The sequence below is a fragment of the Salmo trutta genome, chromosome 30, assembly GCF_901001165.1.
Source record: "Salmo trutta chromosome 30, fSalTru1.1, whole genome shotgun sequence".
NCBI classification, from domain to species: Eukaryota; Metazoa; Chordata; class Actinopteri; order Salmoniformes; family Salmonidae; genus Salmo; species Salmo trutta.
The window spans coordinates 16,159,006-16,179,996 of record NC_042986.1 but is presented as its reverse complement, the minus strand read 5'-3'; the positions used below and the strand labels follow the sequence as shown (position 1 = coordinate 16,179,996).

At 39.6% G+C, this 20,991-nt stretch overlaps 2 protein-coding genes across 5 annotated transcripts; both read left to right on the top strand.

Annotated features, from left to right (window-relative positions):
- The first annotated feature begins 9,374 nt into the window (after positions 1 to 9,374).
- Positions 9,375 to 11,998, top strand: LOC115168106 (probable inactive serine/threonine-protein kinase gdt6). Of its 3 annotated transcripts, none has more exons than XM_029723024.1 (6): positions 9,382 to 9,531; positions 9,773 to 9,816; positions 10,196 to 10,274; positions 10,416 to 10,525; positions 10,675 to 10,718; positions 11,484 to 11,998. In XM_029723024.1, exons 2-6 carry the CDS (start codon positions 9,798 to 9,800, stop codon positions 11,664 to 11,666), a joined length of 435 nt encoding a protein of 144 aa, XP_029578884.1. In that variant the 5' UTR covers positions 9,382 to 9,531; positions 9,773 to 9,797; the 3' UTR covers positions 11,667 to 11,998. The 3 variants fall into 3 exon arrangements, with proteins under 3 accessions (XP_029578883.1, XP_029578884.1, XP_029578885.1); XM_029723025.1 differs by having other exon boundaries at positions 9,389 to 9,531; positions 11,487 to 11,998; XM_029723023.1 differs by having other exon boundaries at positions 9,375 to 9,531; positions 9,773 to 10,274.
- A 2,778-nt stretch (positions 11,999 to 14,776) lies between these two features.
- LOC115168105 (cell division control protein 42 homolog) lies at positions 14,777 to 18,594 on the top strand. 2 transcript variants are annotated; one of them, XM_029723022.1, is made up of 6 exons: positions 14,777 to 15,318; positions 15,775 to 15,900; positions 16,066 to 16,138; positions 16,250 to 16,359; positions 16,571 to 16,768; positions 16,991 to 17,614. In XM_029723022.1, the coding sequence occupies exons 2-6, from the start codon at positions 15,796 to 15,798 to the stop codon at positions 17,078 to 17,080; spliced, it is 576 nt and encodes a 191-aa protein (XP_029578882.1). In that variant the 5' UTR covers positions 14,777 to 15,318; positions 15,775 to 15,795; the 3' UTR covers positions 17,081 to 17,614. The 2 variants fall into 2 exon arrangements, with proteins under 2 accessions (XP_029578882.1, XP_029578881.1); XM_029723021.1 differs by lacking the exon at positions 16,991 to 17,614 and adding an exon at positions 17,727 to 18,594 and having other exon boundaries at positions 14,780 to 15,318.
- The last annotated feature ends 2,397 nt before the right edge of the window (positions 18,595 to 20,991 follow it).

Here is a 20,991-nt window from a genome sequence, read left to right as displayed (position 1 = left end):
TCACTTCCTAGACTGTAGTGTGTGATGCCTCATCTGGTGGTTTGTTTTTCTGTTATGTGACCACATATACAGTTTCCAGGTAAACAACAATGCTAGTTTTATCCTAATCAGCACCACCCCTATTATCCCTGTGTCTGGCAACAAATGCAACCAGCTAATGGAGTTTTCTGCTGTTTGGATTGAATCTCCACTGCTACTGCACATTACAGATGTATATGTTCATGCATGGACATTGTTTAAACGCTTAGGCCTTGTCATAAGCGTCGTAAGGGACAGACCAAGGCGCAGTGGGTATAGTGCTCATCTTCCTTCTTTATTTAGAGAGAACACTCAAACAAAATAAAGAAACGACAAACCAGTTCCGTAAGGCACACAGGCTATACAGAAAACAACCACCCACAAACCCAAAGGAAAAAAGGGCTGCCTAAGTATGGCTTCCAATCAGAGACAACGAAAGACACCTGCCTCTGATTGGAAACCATACTCGGCCAGACAATGAAAACAAACATAGAAAATGAAAACTAGAACAAATCCCCTTTAAATAAACCAACCCCCAAAACACACAAAAACAACACCCCCTGCCACGCCCTGACCATACTACAATGACAAATGACCCCTTTACTGGTCAGGACGTGACAGGCCTTTTGTGCATGATATGCATAAATACTTCACACATCAATCTAGTCTAGTGTCACATCCATTTTGGGAAATCTCCCCTTCCACATAAATTTATCCTCTGTTATGTGTCACCCTTACTTTTTTCTCGTCCACCATTTTGTTTTATCAGTGTAAGGAGGAGAGCTTTAGATTTTGTAGCCCTTTCAAAATGGAATCCCACTAGATATGAACTCTTAAAAGATACCGGAAAAAATACCTTTGATATAAAGTGTGCTTTGTCAAGAACAATTGTAATATTATGGCTCTTCAAAAAAATCAACAAACAGTATGTCTTAAAGAGGATCTTGATGTGATGATGCAGTGAGCACCAAAAGTTTTGGGACAGTGACACATTTTTGTTGTTGTTTTGGCTCTGTACTCCAGCACTTTGGATTTGAAATGACACAATGACTATGAGGTTAATGTGCAGACTGTCAGCTTTAATTTGAGGGTATTTTCATCCATATCGGGTTAACCTTTTAGAAATTACAGCACTTTTTGTAAATAGTCCCCCCATTGTAGGGGACCAAAAGTATTGGGACAAATGTACTTATGTATTTTAAAGTAGTCAAAAGTGTAGTATTTGGTCCCATATTCCTAGCATGCAATGATTACATTAAGCTTGTGACTCTACACACTTGTTGGATACATTTGCTGTTTGTTTTGATTGCGTTTCAGATTATTTTGTGCCCAATAGAAATTAATGGTAAATCATGTGTTTTGTCATTTTGAAGTCACTTTTATTGTAAATAAGAATAATATATTTCTAAACACTTCTACATTAATGTGGATGCTACTATGATTACCGATTAGTCCTGAATGAATCATGAATAATGATGAGTGAGAATGTTACAGACGCACAAATATCATACCCCCCAAAAATGCTAACCTCCTCAGTTATTGAAATGATGAGAGGTTAGCATGTCTTGGGGGTATGATATAAAATGCTAACTTCCCCTGTTATTGTAATGGAGAGAGGTTAGCATGTCTTGGGGGTATGATATTTGTGCGTCTGTAACATTCTCACTCATCATTATTCAGGAGAGGGGAGGGAGAGGAGGCCTGAGACACTTATCTGTAGTTTATGCCAGGTACAGTAACTTTGACGTTGATGATGTCAGCAGGCTTCAAGGAGGGGGGTGTGTGCCAATGCGACAGACCGAGACAAAAGAGAGGTGACGGAGAGAAAATAAATCAGAGGTTGACTCATGGGCATTACTCCTGAGAGAAAATTAAAAACTGTCTGCCAGTACAGTTTTTCATTTAATCTGATCAATAATGTATGGATCAAGATACGTGACAGAGACTTTGTCTGCTATTTAGAGTGTGAAAGTGTTAATCTGATAAACGTTCAGTATTAGAGACATCTGATTTGCAGGATTAATCAGCATATTTTCTTTTAGCTAAATATATTTACAGAAAATCTACTATGTCTAAATAGATCGTGCTGTGTCATAATATTTCATTTCTACATTCGGTCCCCAATTGAATTAAGAAGGGCCATCTTGATGTTGATATTGCCATAATTGGCATTTCTTTTGATTGGATACAAGTACCGAGCAGTAAATGTACATATGTACACACTTGATGGTACATATGTGTACCATCAAGTGTTGAAAGTCAGCAATCTCAACCCCACAACTCTATTATAATCAGAGCTTTAGTGGGCAAGTGGCACTTTATTAGACGTGCTATTTTGATGATGTAGTGGATGGTAACTCTGGGATATAATAAATACAAATATTAACACTTAAAGTGATACTTCAGGATTTTGGCAATGATGCCCTTTATTTACTTCCCCAGAGTCCGATTAACTTGTAAATACAATTTTATGTCTCTGTGTGCAGTTTGAAGGAGGTAGCTAACTAGCGTTATGACTGGAAGCCTATGGTAACTGCTAGCATGCTACTAGATACCATAGACTTCCAGAAATTGCACCAATGCTAGTTAGCATTGGTTTGCGAAACTACCTCTAACTTCCTTCATACTGGATGCAGAGACATAAAAAGGGTATCCATTAATTTGTATGTCACAGGGAAGTAGAGACAAATCCCGAGGTTTCCCTTTAATTAAAAAATATATACTTTTCTTAATAATAGAGTATGTAAAGTATAAAGTATGTAGGAAAAATGGTCAAATCAAATGTATTGGTCACATATTTAGCAGATGTTATTGCGGGTGTAGCAAAATGCTTGTGTTTCTAGCTCCAACAGTGCAGTAGTATCTAAAAACAATTCACAACAATACACACATCTAAAAGTAAAACAATGGAATTAAGAAATATATAAATATTAGGTTGAGCAATGTCAAAGTGGCATTGACTAAAATACAGTAGAATAGAATACAGAATATACATATGAGATTAGTAAAGCAGTATGTAAACATTATTTAAACATTATTAAAGTGACTCGTGTTCCATTATTAAAATGTATTCTAATGAAAATATAATGAAGTTCTAATTACATCCCTCAATTAATGTCATACATTTCCCTTGGGGATCAATAAAGTATTCTATCTATCATTTGCATTACCAGATTGACCATGAGCAGTCGAATGGGCTGGAAGCGGACAGTGAAAGGGATGGACACCAGACATCCTGCAGTGATGACTGCCCAGGAGATACTAAATCAAATCTAATGTTATTGGTCACATACACATGTTTAGCAGATGTTATTGCAGGTGTAGCGAAATGCTTGTACTAGCCAGGTATCCCGCGGTCTTATTTGGTAGAGACATCAGGGACCAGAGACACTGCGTATGTGTACACAAAGCCTGCACTTGCACCCTGGGAATAGAACGTGGAAGTCCACAGATTAATCCATTGCTTTATACATACACTAATATGGACCAGGCTGCATAGTTTTAACAGAACAAGGCAATCGGTCATGAACAGGACCATTCAGTGTGTTCCTAAAGTCGGCCTTCCCTGTGGCTCAGTTGGTAGAGCATGGTGTGTGCAACACCAGGGTTGTGGGTTCGATTCCCACGGGGGGCCAGTACAAAAAAAATTAAATGCATGAAATGAAAATGAAATGTACTACTGTAAGTCGCTCTGGATAAGAGCGTCTGCTAAATGACTAAAATGTATGTAAAAAATGTAAAATGTGCATAATCTCTATCACATTCTCTGTCATGTTCCCCATCCTGTAGCCTGTCCTGGACAGGAAGGGATCCACAATCAGAGGGCTCACCAGCGCCCCAAACCCAATGAAGAAATGCAGGGCCTGCAAAAACAAGAAATTGTGATGTACGGGAAAAAAATGTACTCAAAATACTCAACTGAACTGGGCATAGTTACCTCTCTCACCTGGCGAAAGACAGCCGAGTCTGTCTGATAGATGGTGACAACCTGGATATTGGCATTGGTGTCGATGATGCACATGGCCAGACCGGACACAGCCATGGCAATATCTAACAGCAGCATATTATGGCAGAAGGGGGATGATGGCAAATATTACAGAGATAAGTAGAACAGGGAAGCTAGAACAAGAACAGGGCAGCTAGAGCACTGAACAAACAAACTTTGGGCGAGGGGGTGGTATTATCTTACTAGAGATAACATACACACACGTACTATAGGTTTGAATGGATCAAACATTGAACACGATGTCAGCCAACACTATGATTGAATTTTGCAAAGCATGCTGACTACAGCCTCACTATGAATACAATAGGCTACAGAGGTTATTCCCAAATTTTCTGATGCATTCACAGAGCTTCAATCTCAAATAACAGCCAGAGTTTTTGTGAGAATTCAACTAGCACAGTTGTGCCCAAATCCTTGTCAAGATGTCTACTGTGTGAGCAGAAATAGGCTCTTCTTGTATAATCTAAGATGTATTCACCGGGCTGGATCTCCATAAAATGCTTCACACAGGGATCAGAGAACTGTTTGAATAGTCACTCATGTTTTCTTGAAGACCCCTCCGATAGAGCTGCCGATGATCAGGCAGAACTGCTGGGAGAAGAACACCAAGGTGACCTGACTCAGAGTCGACTGGGTTTGACATCGCAAGTACATTATGGTGGATCCCAGGAAGGCTATACAGAGTCCAAAACTGAAGAACACACTCCAGTATGTACAGATGTGGTGTAAGTTCATTTTAAAAAGTGTTTGAATCCGCTCTTTTAAAAGCATTATTGTTTTTGTATTTGTTTGTATTATGGATCCCCGGTAGGTGCTGCCAGGCACCTACTGTTCCTGGGGTCTAGCAAAATTATTACAATACATTCACAACAGATTTCAAAACACAGTAAGTGTGTGCCCTCAGGCCCCTACTCCACTACCACATATCTACAACACAAAATCCATGTGTACGTGTATGTATGCATGTGTCTGTGCCTATGTTTGTGTTGCTTCACAGTCCTCGCTGGGTCATAAGGTCTATTTTTATCTGTTTTTTAAATCAAATTTTACTACTTGCATCAGTTACTTGATGTGGAACAGATTTCCATGTAGTCATGGCTCTTTGTAGTATTGTGCGCCTCCCATAGTCTGTTCTGGACTTGGGGGCTGGGAAGAGACCTCTGGTGGCATGTCTTGTGGGGTATGCATGGGTGACCGAGCTGTGTGCCTGTAGTTCAAACAGACAGCTCGGTGCATTCAATATCTCAATACCGCTCACAAATACAAGTAGTGATGAAGTCAATTTCTCCTCATTTTCTCCTCAGAGATTGGCATATTATTAATGTTAGCTCTCTGTGTACATCCAATGGCCAGCCGTGCTGCCCTTTACTGAGCCAATTGCTATTTTCTTGGCACCTGACCACACGACTGAACAATAGTCCAGGTGCGACAAAACTAGGGCCTGTAGGACCTGCCTTGTTGATAGTGCTGTTAAGAAGGTAGAGAAGCTCTATCATGGACAGACTTCTCCCCATCTTAGCTACTGTTGTATCAATATGTTTTCACGATGATAGTTTACAATTCAGGGTTACCTCAAACAGTTTAGTCACCTCAACTTGCTCAATTTCCACATTATTTAATACAATATTTAGTTGAGATTTAGTGAATGATTTGTCCCAAATACAATGCTTTTAGTTTTTGAAATATTTAGGACTCACTTATTCCTTGCCACCTATTCTGAAACGAGCTGCAGCTCTTTGTTAAATGTTAGCTGATGTGTATAGTGTTGAGTCATCCGCATACATAGACACACTGGATTTACTCAAAGCCAGTGGCATGTCGTTTGTAAAGATTGAAAAAAGTAAGGGGCCTAGACAGCTGCCCTGGGGAATTCCTGATTCTACCTAGATTATGTTGGAGGCTTTCATTAAAGAACACCCTCTGTGTTATGTTAGACAGGTAACTCTTTATCCACAATATAGCAGGGGGTGTAAAGCCATAACATGTTTTTCCAGCAGCAGACTATGATCGATAATGTCAAAAGCTGCACTGAAGTCTAACAAAACAACATTGTTTAACAAGCTTCAGAAATGAAAGTTGAAAATTTGCAGTAGTAGACCTAACTTGCCTTTTGTTATTTGGTGCCCAGTCTACAGTATGGTAACTACTCTGTCTCTATCTGCTGTAGGTCTTGTAGTATAATATTTGATATCTTAAGGGATTCCCTCTCTTTTAAAGCTTTTAAGCTAGAGTTTCCCCCTGAATGACATAACTGAAAGGATGTCCTTTGTAGTTCATGGGAGATTCATGAACAGTGGATCTATTTCAAGTCTCAATGATTTGCTTTTAGGTGCCAAACTGTGTCTAAATGATATTTGAAAGCTAAATGTCCTATCTGTCATAGGTTGCAGTCACTTGCGTCTCTCCATTCATAGTTTAGGTCAGGAAATAACACAAGATGACAGGGTGCTTAGCTTCCTTTGGTGCGACCATGAAGTTGCATCATGTTGTAACGAGAGCCCACGAAGTAACGATGCACCCTTGGTTGTGGGTGAGTCCACATTACAGGCCAAGACTTACAGTTCTGTTAGTGATGGAGTCCCCCTTTACAAGCCATCACGAGAACAAACAAACTGCTCTTCCTTTCACCTCTGAGATGGCCCTGAGGGGGGTCAGCAGACAGAAAACAGACACCTTCGGCAAGTCAGCAGACCATCTTGTGATCTGCATGTGGTACTGAGTAAACGACCAGCCAGGTTTTTGAGTACTGGGGATGTGTATCCCAACAAAGAGAAAATGTCACCAACAGCGCAAAGGACATTAAAACATGTTTTCCAGACAATGTATCAAACTGAAGGACTCATGACATGTTGATATAAACTTCAATCATGCAGTGATATTTTCCTTCTCCTTTCCTATGTCATTAAAATGGGTATAATGGTATTTTGCTGTAACATCAGATGTATGGATTTTACCCAAGTAGTGTTTGGCACCTACAGGCTCATATTACATCATCAGGACTGTTATACTGTTTTTGTACAGAAGGAACATTCTGTGAACACTTACGGTGAAATCTCAGATTTATCTCACTGAACCCAAATGTGGTGAATTCTTAGAACCAACAGGGTTCCTTGATGCCCTGTCCGGCCAGATGTTAGATCAAGTTTCTTTGCGGTGCGGCCACACCAAGTTGAACTGAGTGATCCCATCTCCTTGGCAAATGAACAGCGATCAACTTTTCCAACTTTTATTGCCTTCAAGACCAACTGAGTTTGCAATCTATCTATCTGAGACCAAAGGAAGGATTCATTGCACGGAAGCAACTCTAATAGACTTTACTAAGGATAAAGAGAGAGAAGAAGTGGCCAATCTTCCTGCCATCCAGGACCTCTATACTAGGCGGTGTCAGAGGAAGGCCCAAAAAATTGTCAAACACTCCAGTCACCCAAGTCATAGACTGTTCTCTCTGCTTCTGCACGGCAAGCGGTACCAGAGCGCCATGTCTAGGTCCAAAAGGCTTAACAGCTTCTACCCCCAAGCCATAAGACTGCTGAACAATTAATCAAATGGCCACCTAGACTATGTACATTGACACCCACCCCCCTTCGTTTTTACACTGCTGCTACTCGCTGTTTATTATCTAGGCATATTCACTTTACCCCTACCTGTACAAATGACCTCGACTAACCTGTACCCCCGCATATTGACTTGGTACCTGCTGTATATTGCCTCGTTATTGTTATTTTATTGTGTTACTTTTTATTTGATTTTTTACTTTAGTGTATTTAGTAAATATTTTCTTAACTCTTTCTTGAACTGCATTGTTGGTTAAGGGCTTATAAATAAGCGTTTCACGGTAAGGTCTGCAGCTGTTGTATTCGGCGCATGTTACCATTTAAAAAAAAAAAAAATTTGGCATTCAGGCCAAAATGTTCAATCTTGGTTTCATCAGACCAGAGAATCTTGTTTCTCATGGTCTGATAGTCCTTCAGTCGCCTTTTGGCAAATTCCAAGCGGGCTGTCATGTGCCTTTTACTGAGTGACTTCCGTTTGGCCACTCTACCACAAAGGTCTGATTGGTGGAGTGCTGCAGAGATGGTTGTCCTTCTGGAAGTTTATCCCATCTCCACAGAGGAACTCTAGAGTTTTTCAGAGTGACCACCAGGTTCTTGGTGTCCTTCCTGACCAAGGCCCTTCTCCCCTGATTGCTATCTTTCCGTCCTAATTTCAGACTGCATTGTAGCGGCTGTCGTAGGAAGTGGACCAAAATGCAGCGGGTACGTGAATGCTCATCTTTATTTTATGACGCACACTATACAAAAACAACAAAACGAAAAAACTAACGACGGCTAAACATAGCAGTGCACAAACAACCTCCCACAATTCCCACAACAAACACACCCCTATACATAGGACCTTCAATCAGAGGCAACGAGGAACAGCTGCCTCCAATTGAAGACCCAATCCCAATAAACTAAACATAGAACTAAACACCCTAGATCTAACATAGAAATACACAACAAAGAACCTAACCAAAAACCCCAGACTAATCTAAACAAACACCCCTCTACAAAACACATAAACCAACAAACCACGAACCACATAAAACAAACACCCCCCTGCCACGTCCTGACCAAACAATAATAACAAATAGCCCCTTTACTGGTCAGGACGTGGCATGCATAAATCCAATAGAAAATTCTGATGTTAATGGAACATGTTGTGCAGTGTCAGTTCTAGTCTGAGCAACCACCTTAAAGTAGAATTTATTGAAAGAAGTAATAATTTGTTCTTACTATTTTCCTTAGCAACCTTGTATGTTCTGCTGGAGGCATTTGTAAACTTGAGATAGGAAGCTAACCAGATGTAAGTGTGACATTAGTAGGTCGTGCTCGGCCCTCCTATGTATACCCATAGGATATGAACTTACCTTGGCCAATGTCAAATGTGGGCCATGTTGGTCAGGAGTAGCTGTGTGCAATTACATTATGTTTCTAAACACCAGCCCCAAAAATTGAAGGTCAAATGTGGGCCATGTAGGTCAGTTGTGTACAACTACAGTAGGTTGCTAAACACCAGCCCCAAAACTCCAAGGTCCTTTATTAAAACATGGTTAATTCATGGTGAACTAATCTCTAAGGTTATATTTACTCCAAACCAGGTTTTGACATCGGTTATTGGCATATTATTACTGAAGGTAGTCCTTGGTGGATATAAATATTTGTAAATAGTTTGTCTCTCAGTACAATGCCAATGAAGGACATAATGAATCATTACCACACACTTTTGGCAAGTGTTACAGCTTTTCTGCTCTCTCATTTACTGTGTTCCTGTTTAACATCCTGTATCTCACTTTGGAAACACCGACCGTACGACATGTTTTGAGCTGACGCAACAGTTATTTCTTCATGAATAAAAACGTTGAGTCACACAATTTCACAATACTGAGAGTTTCCTAACGATATAAGCACATAACAAAGTCAAACTTGGCTCAGAATGTTAAGAACATTGTAGAAGTGTTACTAAAGGTAAGAAGTGTTATCTTTTTTTGAAAGTCTGGTTTTTCTCCTTTTATCATCTTAAACCATCCCCTTAAGTGGAGCATGCTCGTCGACTTAGGCTACTGTATAACCAGAGACAAAGACCGTTTCAGGACATTTTCAATGTTAGTTTAGACTAAATTCAAAGACGTGTTGAAAGAGATTAGGGCGTCAAGTTATTCATCACTCTGTGTGCTGTGCCTCACCAATTTGGTCTGTTCACTCATAGAGAACAACAACATTTGCTGACGAAAATGGGAAACCAACCATCAAGTAAGTCATTTCCTATTCACAAAAGGATCTAGAAAATCCACAGTATTTCTTACATAATATACTGTCACACATACATCTTTACATTGTTATGCGATCAAAGATGTGTATTTAATTGTAATGTTCTATATATGGGATGGATAAGTCAAAGGTGACCTTGTGGTGGCAGTGATTGGGACTTAAACAGCTGTAAACTGGCAATATTAGTCAAATAAAATATACTGTATGGTTGTTATATGAAGTTGTCATGAACACATGTTTCTGTTGGCTGTTTTTGTGGTATTCCTTTGACACAATACTAAAGCACTAATTACATTTTGCTCTATTTTTATTATTTGATATTGTGTTATGGCTACTATAAATATACTCATATCCTTTAAAGCAACAACTACTACAATAGCACCAACAACAACTCCTCTTACAACCACATACATACCAACAACTACATTAATTGACCAAAGGTAAGACTTGAATTCTACAACTAATTCATAGTCACTCAAATTCATACATTTTATTCACAAACGCCAAGTCAGATAAAAGGCTTATATAATACATTTTCAACTCTTAAATCACCGTTTCTCTTGTTCTTTTTTACCCTTTAGGTCTGTACCAGTGGAGCAGATCATTATTGGCCTGGCCACCTGTATTTGTGTTCTTATGGTGGCTGGATTAGGTCTGCTTGTTTATACCTTCTGGAGAAAGACAGCTTTGGGTGAATAATCATCTTATTTTGAAACTTATTGAACCTATTTAACACAGACAGAGATATATATTAGTTTATTCGGAGAAACAAAACAAAAAATATATATATATATTTATTGTTTCCCTTTTCTGTTTTTTTTCCACCATGTGGGCCAAAAGCAAAAGAGTTGGATGATGAAACAAAAACCACAGACAAACCACAGGTTTGGAAATTCATCATTTAACACAGACCAAAAGTATTTGGACAAGTTCCTATTATTTGTACAGGAGATACAGTGCATTGGGACAGTTTTCAGACCCCTTGACTTTTTCCACAATTTGTTATGTTTCAGCCATATTATAAAATGGATGACTTTTTTTTTTAATCCTCAATCTACACACACAATACCCCATAATGACAAAGCGAAAACAGGTTTTCAAAATGTTTGCAAATAAAACACAGAAATACCTAATTTACATAAGTATTCAGATGTTTTGCTATGAGACTCAGGTGCATTCTGTTTCCATTGATCATCCTTGAGATGTTTCTACAACTTGAAATTCAATTGATTGGACATGATTTGGAAAGGCACACAGCTGTTTATAAAAGGTCCCACAGCTGATAGTGCATGTCAGAAACTCCCCAAATACAGGTGTGCCAAACTTATAGCGTCATACCCAAGAAGACTCAAGTCTGTAATCGCTGCCAAAGGTGCTACAACAAAGTACTGAGTAAAATTTTTTTATTTTTATACATTTACAAACATTTCTAAAAAAACAATTTTTGTTTTGTCATTATGGGCATTGTCTGTGGATTGATGAGGGAAAAAAGCAATTTAATCAATTTTAGAATAAGGCTGTAACGTAACAAAATGTGGAAAAAGTCAAGGGGTCTGAATACTTTCTGAATGCACCGTAAAAGCATACGTTTACCAGTCTCTCACAATACACAACTTTAGGGTGTAATTTGTTTGTATAATATTTTACAGGTTGTTGTTATTGAAAATAAGCACACATATGCAAACGTTGGTAAATCCAAGGCACAGATGATTGATGACCACTTTAGTTACAGTGACCTGACCATCCGAAGTGCTAACGCCAAACCCTCACCAGCCACAGAGATGACTGAATATGCCAGTGTCAGAATCCGCAATTCTGTTTTAAATGTATAATAATGCACAAACATGCATATCTTCAAGTATAATGCTCTAAAGTCACAGCAGTGGGAGGCAGCTCAGCATTGGAATCTTTACATTTATTTTTAATGATTTTGATGGGGTTACTAAACATGTAAAGTGTTTTTGATTGCAATGTTTATTCAAGGCAATTATGTTACGTATCATATATGTTTAATGTGTTATATCATTTTGTATATTTTTTTATCATGATATTAAAGTAGCATATAGAGAAAAATAAACCGCATTCCACATATTTGGTGGTTCTCTCACAAAATGACCAGTAATCCACTGTTTCTTATTAAAAAAAAATTCAACATACAAGTAAAGAAAACCTAATTCTTTATGGGAACACCTAGGATCTGGTGTCATTCATTGCCACTTAAATCGATGATCTGATTTGAAGAGAAAACTAACTTCAAATGGAGGCCTTTACTGCCCCCCAAAAATCCTGCAATTCTACACTTTTTGCCATGGGGCAGGGATTTCTTTTATTCTGTTTTATAGCTCATCTCATGCTGTTGTTCACATTTTGTCATGAGGCTGGGAGAACATTTTGTAGTTTTATGTTAATTTCTTGCAATTCTACAAATGTTTCTATCATATGCTACCAGGATAGATCTATAGCCATCTCCTGCCAGTGTAATCCTTACTATAGGCAGAACACAAAGTAGTGGTGTAGAGGACCTAGTTTAGATTATTGTCAGATTGTGGTGAAGACCAGCAAGCCCAGAGTTACAGAAAGGAGCTACATCATGGAGGTTACGAATGCTGAGGTCTTCACTGTCACAATGAGTGCACAGAGGCAAAGTGAGGAGGGGAGGTACTGGTGTGTCATCTCCAGACCTGGGAGGAATGTCTAAAGCTACATGTCCTCTGCACATTTAATGCCACTCAGATTGTCCTGCTGGAACATCAGAACGTTTCACCCATAGTGTTGTGAAACCATGCAAAAAGCCAGATCAGTATGATCTGCATGAAGTGTACCATTTCATTTAAGATCAACTATTGTGTTCCTTCCACATGGCTTTCTGTAGAAAATGAGAATATGAAAACAATGTACAGTGCATGTCCTTGTACTTGATCATATTGTAAATTATAATATGACATTAACATATATTTTACCAGGCATATCTTTTTCAACTGCTTCCACTGCATCTATCGATTCAACAACATTAGTGCAGGAGGAAAGTGCAACATGGCGAGTCCTAAAAAAATAACATTTTCAAAGGGTAGAATGTTTAGTTTATAGGGGAGGAGGTCGGTGTCAGCCATAGAAGTACGGCACCTGGAGCAAATTAGGATTAAGTGGCTCAATCAAGGGTACAGACAGATTTTTCACCAACAACAATATACAATGTCTAAATAAATAGGCTACATGTGTCTATATTATGTGTGAGTATAATTTCAGGAGATGGGTAGTCCTACCCCTCTTAGTTTTACAAAATAAAATCCATAAATCATGTCAACAAGTCAACAACAATGTTTCATCCGGGACTTCGGTTGGGTTGAGGTCCCAGCACCAAGATAATGAACTATTTGACATGAGTATTCAGAAGTCAAACTATTGTCCTGGGTAGAGCTTTTTGAGTCAACGCGACAAATTCAAGATACAAGAACCATTTGAACAGTTTGCTACTAAAGGAGTGGAAACAGCGTGGAGATGTGGAAATAGACAGCGAGGAAGAAGGAAAGATGCTGAGTGTAGAGGGGAGCAGTGTGGGGAGGAAGATTGGCGTCACCGGGAGCTCAGAATTTCAACCTGATGAGAGTGAGGAGGAATTACCTGCAGACAGGTGCGGTGAAGACCGCTGAGGTTGAGCCTCGTCCCGATGATAAAAATGATTTTTTCCCAGTGGTAGTGAGATTTTTGGAGAGTATGGTACTTGCATTCTGGCTGATCCATATGTGATTGGGTAGAGAAGAGTTTGGGAACTGAAATGTAAGATTCTCGGTCTGTAGAAGAAGGGGACCAAAGCACAGCGTGGTGAGTGTTCATATTAATGTTTTAATAATAAGAAACACTTCAAACAAACAAGACCATGAACGCCAGCCAACAGTTCTGTCAGGTCACAAAATGTACAAAACAGAAAATAACTACGCACAAACCCCAAAGGAAAACAGGCTGCCTAAGTATGACTCCCAATCAGCGACAACGATGTACAGCTGTCCCTGATTGAGAGCCATACCAGGCCAAAACAAAGAAATACAAAGCATAGAAAAAAGGACATAGAATGCCCACCCAAATCACACCCTGACCAAACCAAAATAGAGACATAAAAAAGGCTCTCTCAGGTCAGGGCGTGACACGGTGCCAATTCCAGTATTTTAGGTATCAAGCTTATGATCATGTTGCAGCAGTATGTAGTATGCAATCGCTAGACGTAAGAAGTGTGCAGGACAGCATGAGACAAAGGAATGTGTAGTATCGATGGAAAAAGCTGTGTTAACTGTAGGCGTACCCATGTTGCTGGAGATCAGAAGTGTCCGGTGAGAGAAAGGCAGGTCGAGGTTGCCAGGGTCAGAGTAGTACAGAAGGTGTCTGAGGTAGTGAAGAGAGTAGTAGAGGAAGATGGGTCCAGGGTGAGGGATCCTAAGAGGATCCCTGTGAGTAGGCAGAGGCCAGTAGAGAGTGATAGGAATAGCATGTGCTTCAGTAAGGTTGGCTTCTTAGCATTAATAGCCATTGTTATCAATTGTACTGCAGAAATAGAATGTAAAACACAGAAAATAGATGTCATGGTGGCAGCTGCAGAGAAGTACTTGGGTGTACGATATTTTACTGCAGAGGAGTTATATGGTGTGTTGAATGATAGTGTCCTAAGTAGTGGAAGAGTGGTGAGGTTTTAATGGGTGTAGGGTTAGCTGGTAGGGCCATTTTTCTTCCCTTTTCCCTTCCCCTTTTGTGTCACAAAGTGCAATGAATTCACACTCCATAACAGGGCAAGATAAGAAAAATACCATAGACAAATAGAGGCCGTGACTGGTCTCACAATCCAGTACAGTAGATGGCAGTGTATGCACTTTTCAGTTGGTTGTGATCCGCCAATACAAATCAGAGAGGAAGAGGCGAAGTGAGAAACATAACTCGGTCCAAAATCTGTCTTTTCCTATAGGTGGCGTTTTTTGTTTTTTGCTCAGCAAGCGAGGAGTTTTTGTATGGAGGTCAGTAAGAGAGCAAATTTGGTTAACACAAAATGTAATGGCTTATTTGCTACAGGGGCTTATAAAATCAAAAATAATTTCCGTAATGCTTAGGTAGTCACGAGTGTACTGATATAGGTAGGACACGTGACATCCCGGCAACTTTGAGAAAAAACACTTTCGGTAAGCCTGTTGTTCACACGCGTATCTGCCCTCTCATTGGCTAGAATGGTCCCCCGTGATCTTGCCTCCCCCTACTGCCTTCCATTTTTAAGACATTTATTTTAATTGTTGGAGCGGCCTGTTGAGTATCTGGTCAATATAATTGATCGTCTGTGGTTTCATAGTCCCAGAACCACATCGGCCCGAAGTTTACCTCCACATGATTTGCTGTCGTGCACCTCCTACTGGTGTTGACTGGGATCACACGCACTGTCACTAGCAGCAGAAAGACAAGCAGCTGCCAACGCCCGGCGAAGTAAATACCAGATTCAGTGAGGAAGAGGTAGGAAAATCACCGAATTACATTTTATCCTCATCAATAATTGACACGAACAGCAATACCAAAGCGATTATTTAAGGTGTTTTAGCAAACGGCTTGTCATTCATTGTTAGGAAAAATAAAATGTAATAGGAAATTGAGAATGAGCTCGCTAGCCAGCCAGCCAGCCAGTTAGCTGCTAACACCGACCCAGCTAGCTAGCTAACGTTAGCTGTGTCAGTTTAAATTAGCTACAACCAAGTAGCTAGTTATATTTGTATTGAGTCTGTACAACGAAGTCCATAATGTAGCTAGATGGTTGTTGCTAGCTACAACATTTCCATTTAGACCTGGTTTGCTAGCTAGCAAACCCGTTTCAGACGCCAGCTAGTTAGCTAGTAGGATAACAGCTGGTGGTGGTGGATACTTACCTGCCACTCATCTGAAGTGTTGTAGCTAACTTTCACTTGTCTTTTTCAGACAAAAGTAGACCGCACAAATATGCAGACGATTAAATGTGTTGTGGTTGGAGATGGAGCAGTGGGAAAAACCTGCCTTTTGATTTCATACACAACCAACAAATTCCCCTCTGAATATGTACCAACAGTAAGTACATCTAACTTATACATTGGATTTCTTTCTGATTATTGATTTGGTGATTGTTTCACACTGACTCTAACAGAAGAGACTTGGGTCTTCTCAATAACTACCATTCTGAATAACCATGGAACAGGACAGATGCCTTATTCTCTTTTCATTTTCTCATCACAGGTGTTTGATAACTATGCAGTAACTGTCATGATTGGCGGTGAGCCGTACACCCTAGGATTATTTGATACTGCAGGTAAGAGTGGATCCTTTTCAAGGACATGGTCTTCAGTTCCCACTTTTAATAAAGAATATTTTGGTTGATTGCTATTCACATTTAATCAATGCTTTATACCCGTCTCCACAGGTCAGGAGGATTACGACAGGTTACGGCCTTTGAGCTATCCCCAGACGGATGTTTTTCTAGTTTGTTTCTCTAGTGTTTCACCCTCTTCATTTGAGAATGTTAAAGAAAAGGTGAGTACAATGCCAAGCCCATGAAGCATACAATGCACATTTTTGAATAAAGGAATATTGAGTTAAAATAAGTTATTTCTAGTAGGTTAAATGTAATGTCAAATTGGCAACAAAATGAAGGGATGGGAAAGATACTAGTTATGGTGTCGTTGACTAGCTGACTGACTGACCATTCTGAGTGTTTGAAAACAATGTTTCCTCTCTCTTGCAGTGGGTACCTGAAATCACTCACCACTGTCCCAAGACACCATTCCTGCTCGTTGGAACTCAGATTGATCTGAGAGATGACCCTTCCACAGTAGAGAAGCTGGCCAAGAACAAACAGAAGCCTATCAGCCCTGAGATGGCTGAGAAGCTCGCCCGTGACCTGAAGGCAGTCAAATATGTCGAGTGCTCTGCCCTGACACAGGTGAGATGTTCTAAAGTATAAACAAAACAGGTAATACTTGTGACTTGCATGATAACAACCTATTGTGTTAGATGTACACGTTGCTCTGTCGTCTTTGTGCTAAGCTTGACGTTACACTGAACTGCATGGAAACCCATCCATACAATGCTCTTTAATCTTGTCTGTCTGCTAACTAACCTCTCTCTAATGCTAGTCATATTTTCCCTTTTCTCCCCTCTCTAGCGAGGTCTGAAGAATGTATTTGATGAAGCTATCCTAGCAGCTCTAGAACCTCCTGAAACCCAGCGAAAGAGAAAGTGCTGTCTGTTCTGATGACAAGCGTCTTTTAAAATCTTGCTTTGCCTCTGATCGTCTGCTGCTTCTTCAATGTCAAGAAATTACTGTCTGTCAAGTAACTAACCAAGTTGCTCTTTTAAAACGTGTGCCCATTAACTCATTTCAATGTCCGATTTTGTTTTGACTTACCCTAATCACAATAGACCATACTGCCTTGGCCTTCATGTCAAGGATGCCAACACTTTCATTTTAGTACTTAATGTGCAAGTTTACATTAGGCTGTAGCTGAGTTTGTGTTCCTTATAAAATATAATACCTCAGTATTTATATGCTTCGGTTCCATTCAACCCTTCCAGGAAACATTTCTGTGCTGTCTAAACAAGTATTATGAGCTTCAACTAACTTAATGTTTTTCTATCACATCAATGTATTTTTTTTCTACTACTATATCAAAGACCGTAACTAAACATTATTGAAAGTTTAAGTTTTCCATTGGAGGTTAAGATCTTTGCAATCTTGAATGACTAAACCCTGTTATGATATATGAATAAAGGATAGTTTAAATTACAACTTTCTCCCAGTTCAGTCAAATTTGTTTTACATTCAAACAATTACAATAGTTGTGGTTACACACTGCAAGGTTGAAATATGTATTTGGTACATTCATGTTTTGTGTTTGCAGAAAGGACTAAAGAATGTGTTTGATGAGGCAATACTGGCTGCCCTGGAGCCTCCGGAACCCAAGAAGAGGCGCAAATGTGTGCTGCTCTGAGCATTTCCTTTCCTATTGGTTAGAGCATTTCAACAACATTACTTGGACAAAAGAAAACCATTATTGCACAAGAGTACTTCAACCCTATTGGTAACTGATACAAATACTTAAAAAATGTTTGCAAATTAGTGTGTGTGTGGACTTAATTGAAGTAGATCGATCTCTACTAGAACCTGTGATAATTACCCTCTTATAAAATAATAAACTTCTTTCCTAGAGCCATCTCAGTATTTTTAAGTTAAACAGATTGGTGGCTTCAGTCTTGTCTGAAAAGTTCAAGGGTCACAGACACAAAGCTGATGATTGGGATCAGTGACAACAGAACAAACCCCTTTCATGTTGAATAGTGTCAGGGCAGCATTGCCAGACAGTGATTTATGAAGAATTCACCTTTTAAGGTGTATATAATGCCTTCGTGAACACCTGACATAAACATAAATCCCCCTTCAACTGGGAAAGCGATGATGGCTTCGGTAAGTCGGTATTGAACAATATATACAGTATGTCAGGGCTGTATAGTTTTTATTTTATCAAATGTCTTGTCTGTCACATACTTTGTATGGTTTCTGCAGTCCAGGCATTTAAGTCTTAACGCAAATTGTTGCAGTGTAAACTAAAGACTTGCGTTATGACAGATTGTTGCTTCTTTGACAGGAACTACACCTTCCAATATGTTTATTTGTTTTATACAAAAAAAAGACATTCACGTTTTGTCAACATTAAGAGTATAAGTGCATTTCTTTAAATGTATCAACCTAATAAAGCTTATAATTCTCAAGTGTGCATTCTTTTCGGAGTAGGAGTGCAGATATGGCCCACGATGCAACCATGGGGTCTCAGTATATTGATGTAGTGCCTGTATTGTCCGTATTGCAAAGTGGATTAAAATCACCCTACAGTAGTTGAATGTACAATAAGGACAGTACACTTAAATGTATTTATTACTCAAGAGACAAAGCATGAGAAGTAATTTCCACATGATAGCAGTACATAACCAAATTAGCATACTTTATATTAATGTATTACAGGTTCAAACACTTAATCTTCATGCATTCGGAAAGTAATCAGACCCCTTGACGTTATCCACATTGTTATGTTACAGCCTTATTCTACATTTACATTTTAGTCATTTAGCAGACGCTCATACAGGTGCATACATTTCATACATTTTTTTCCCCCCAGTACTGGTCCCCCGTGGGAATCGAACCCACAACCCTGGCGTTGCAAACACCATGCTCTATCAACTGAGCCACACAGGACCACTTCTAAAATTGATTCAATCATTTCCCCCCCTCCATCTACACACACTACCGCCAAATTACAAATCAAAAACTGGTTTTTAGAAAATATATTACAAATAAAAATATCACATTTCCATAACTATTCAGACCCTTTACTCAGTACTTTGTTGAAACACCTTTGGCAGCGATTACAGCCTAGAGTCTTGGGTATGACGCTACAAGCTTGGCACATCTGTATTTGGGGAGTTTGTCCCATTCTTCTCTGCAGATCCTCTCAAGCTCTGTCAGGTTGGATGGAGAGCATCGCTGCACAGCTATTTTCAGGTCTCTCCAGAGATGTTCGATCGGGTTCAAGTCCAGGCTCTGGCTGGGCCACTCAAGGACATTCATAGACTTGTCCCGAAGCCACTCCTTGGTTGTCTTCGCCCCCCAGTCTGGGGTCCTGAGCACTCTGGAGCAGGTTTTCGTCAAGGATCTCTCTGTACTACTGCATTTAAGAATGGAGGCCACTGTATTCTTGAGGCCCTTCAATGCTGCAGAAATGTTTTGGTACCCTTCCCCAGATCTGTGCCACGACACGATCCTGTCTCGGCGCTCCACAGACAATTCCTTCATCCTCATGTCTTGGTTTTTGCTCTGACATGCACTGTCAACTGTGGGAGCTTATATAGACAGGTGTGTGCCTTTCCAAATCATGTCTAATCAATTGAATTTACCACAGGTGGACTCCAATCAAGTTGTAGAAAGATCTCAAGGATGATCACTGGAAACAGGATGTACCTGAGCTCAATTTTGAGTGTCAGAGCAAAATGTCTGAATACTCATTTACATAAGGTATCTTAAAAAAAATATAATCTAAATTTGGAAACATTTCTATAATGTCTGAATACTTTCCAAAAGCACTGTATATCCTTATCCTTATGTAGTGCACCATGTAATCTGTGTATTCTCTCAATATACAGCAGTCAAAAGGTGAATTTTTTATTTTCTACATTGTAGATTAATAGTGAAGACATCAACACTGAAATAAAATATGGAGTAACCAAAAAAAGTGTCCAACAAAGCAAAATATATTTTAGATTCTTCAAAAGTAGCCACCCTTTGCTTTGACAACTTTGCACACTCTTGGCATTCTCTCAACCAGCTTCCCCTGGAATGCTTTTCCAACAGTGTTGGAGTTCCCACATATGTTGAGCACTTGTTGGCTGCTTTTCCTTCACTCTGCAATCCAACTCATCCCCAACCATCTCAATTGGGAGGTCAGGTCATTTGATGCAGCATTCCATCACTCTCCTTCTTGGTCAAATAGCCCTTACACAGCCTGGAGGTGTGTTGAGTCATTGTCCTGTTGAAAAACAAATTATAGTTCCACTAAGCGCAAACCAGGTGGGATGGCGTATGACTGCAGAATGCTGTGGTAGCCATGCTGGTTAAGTGTGCCTTCAATACTAAATAAATCACAGTGTCACTAGTAAAGCACTCCCACACCTCCTCCTCCATGCTTCACTCTGGGAACCACACATGCAGAGATCATCCATTCACCTACTCAGAGTCTCATAATGATACGGTGGTTGGAACCAAAAATCCCAAGTAATGATGGACTGTAGTTACCCTTTGCTTATTTGAGCTGTTGCCGTAATATGGACTTGGGCTTTTACCAAATAGGGTTATCATTCATATATATTACACACACACACACACACCACCCCTACCTTGTCACAGCACAAATGATTGTTTCAAATGCAGTAAGGAAAGAAATTCCACAAATTAACAAGGCACACCTGTTCATTGAAATGCATTCCAGGTTACTACCTCATGAAGCTGGTTGAGAGAATTCCAAGAGTGTGCAAAGCTGTCATCAAGGCAAAGGGTGGCTACTTTGAAGAATCTCAAATATATTTCGATTTATTTAACACTTTTTTGGTTGTTACATG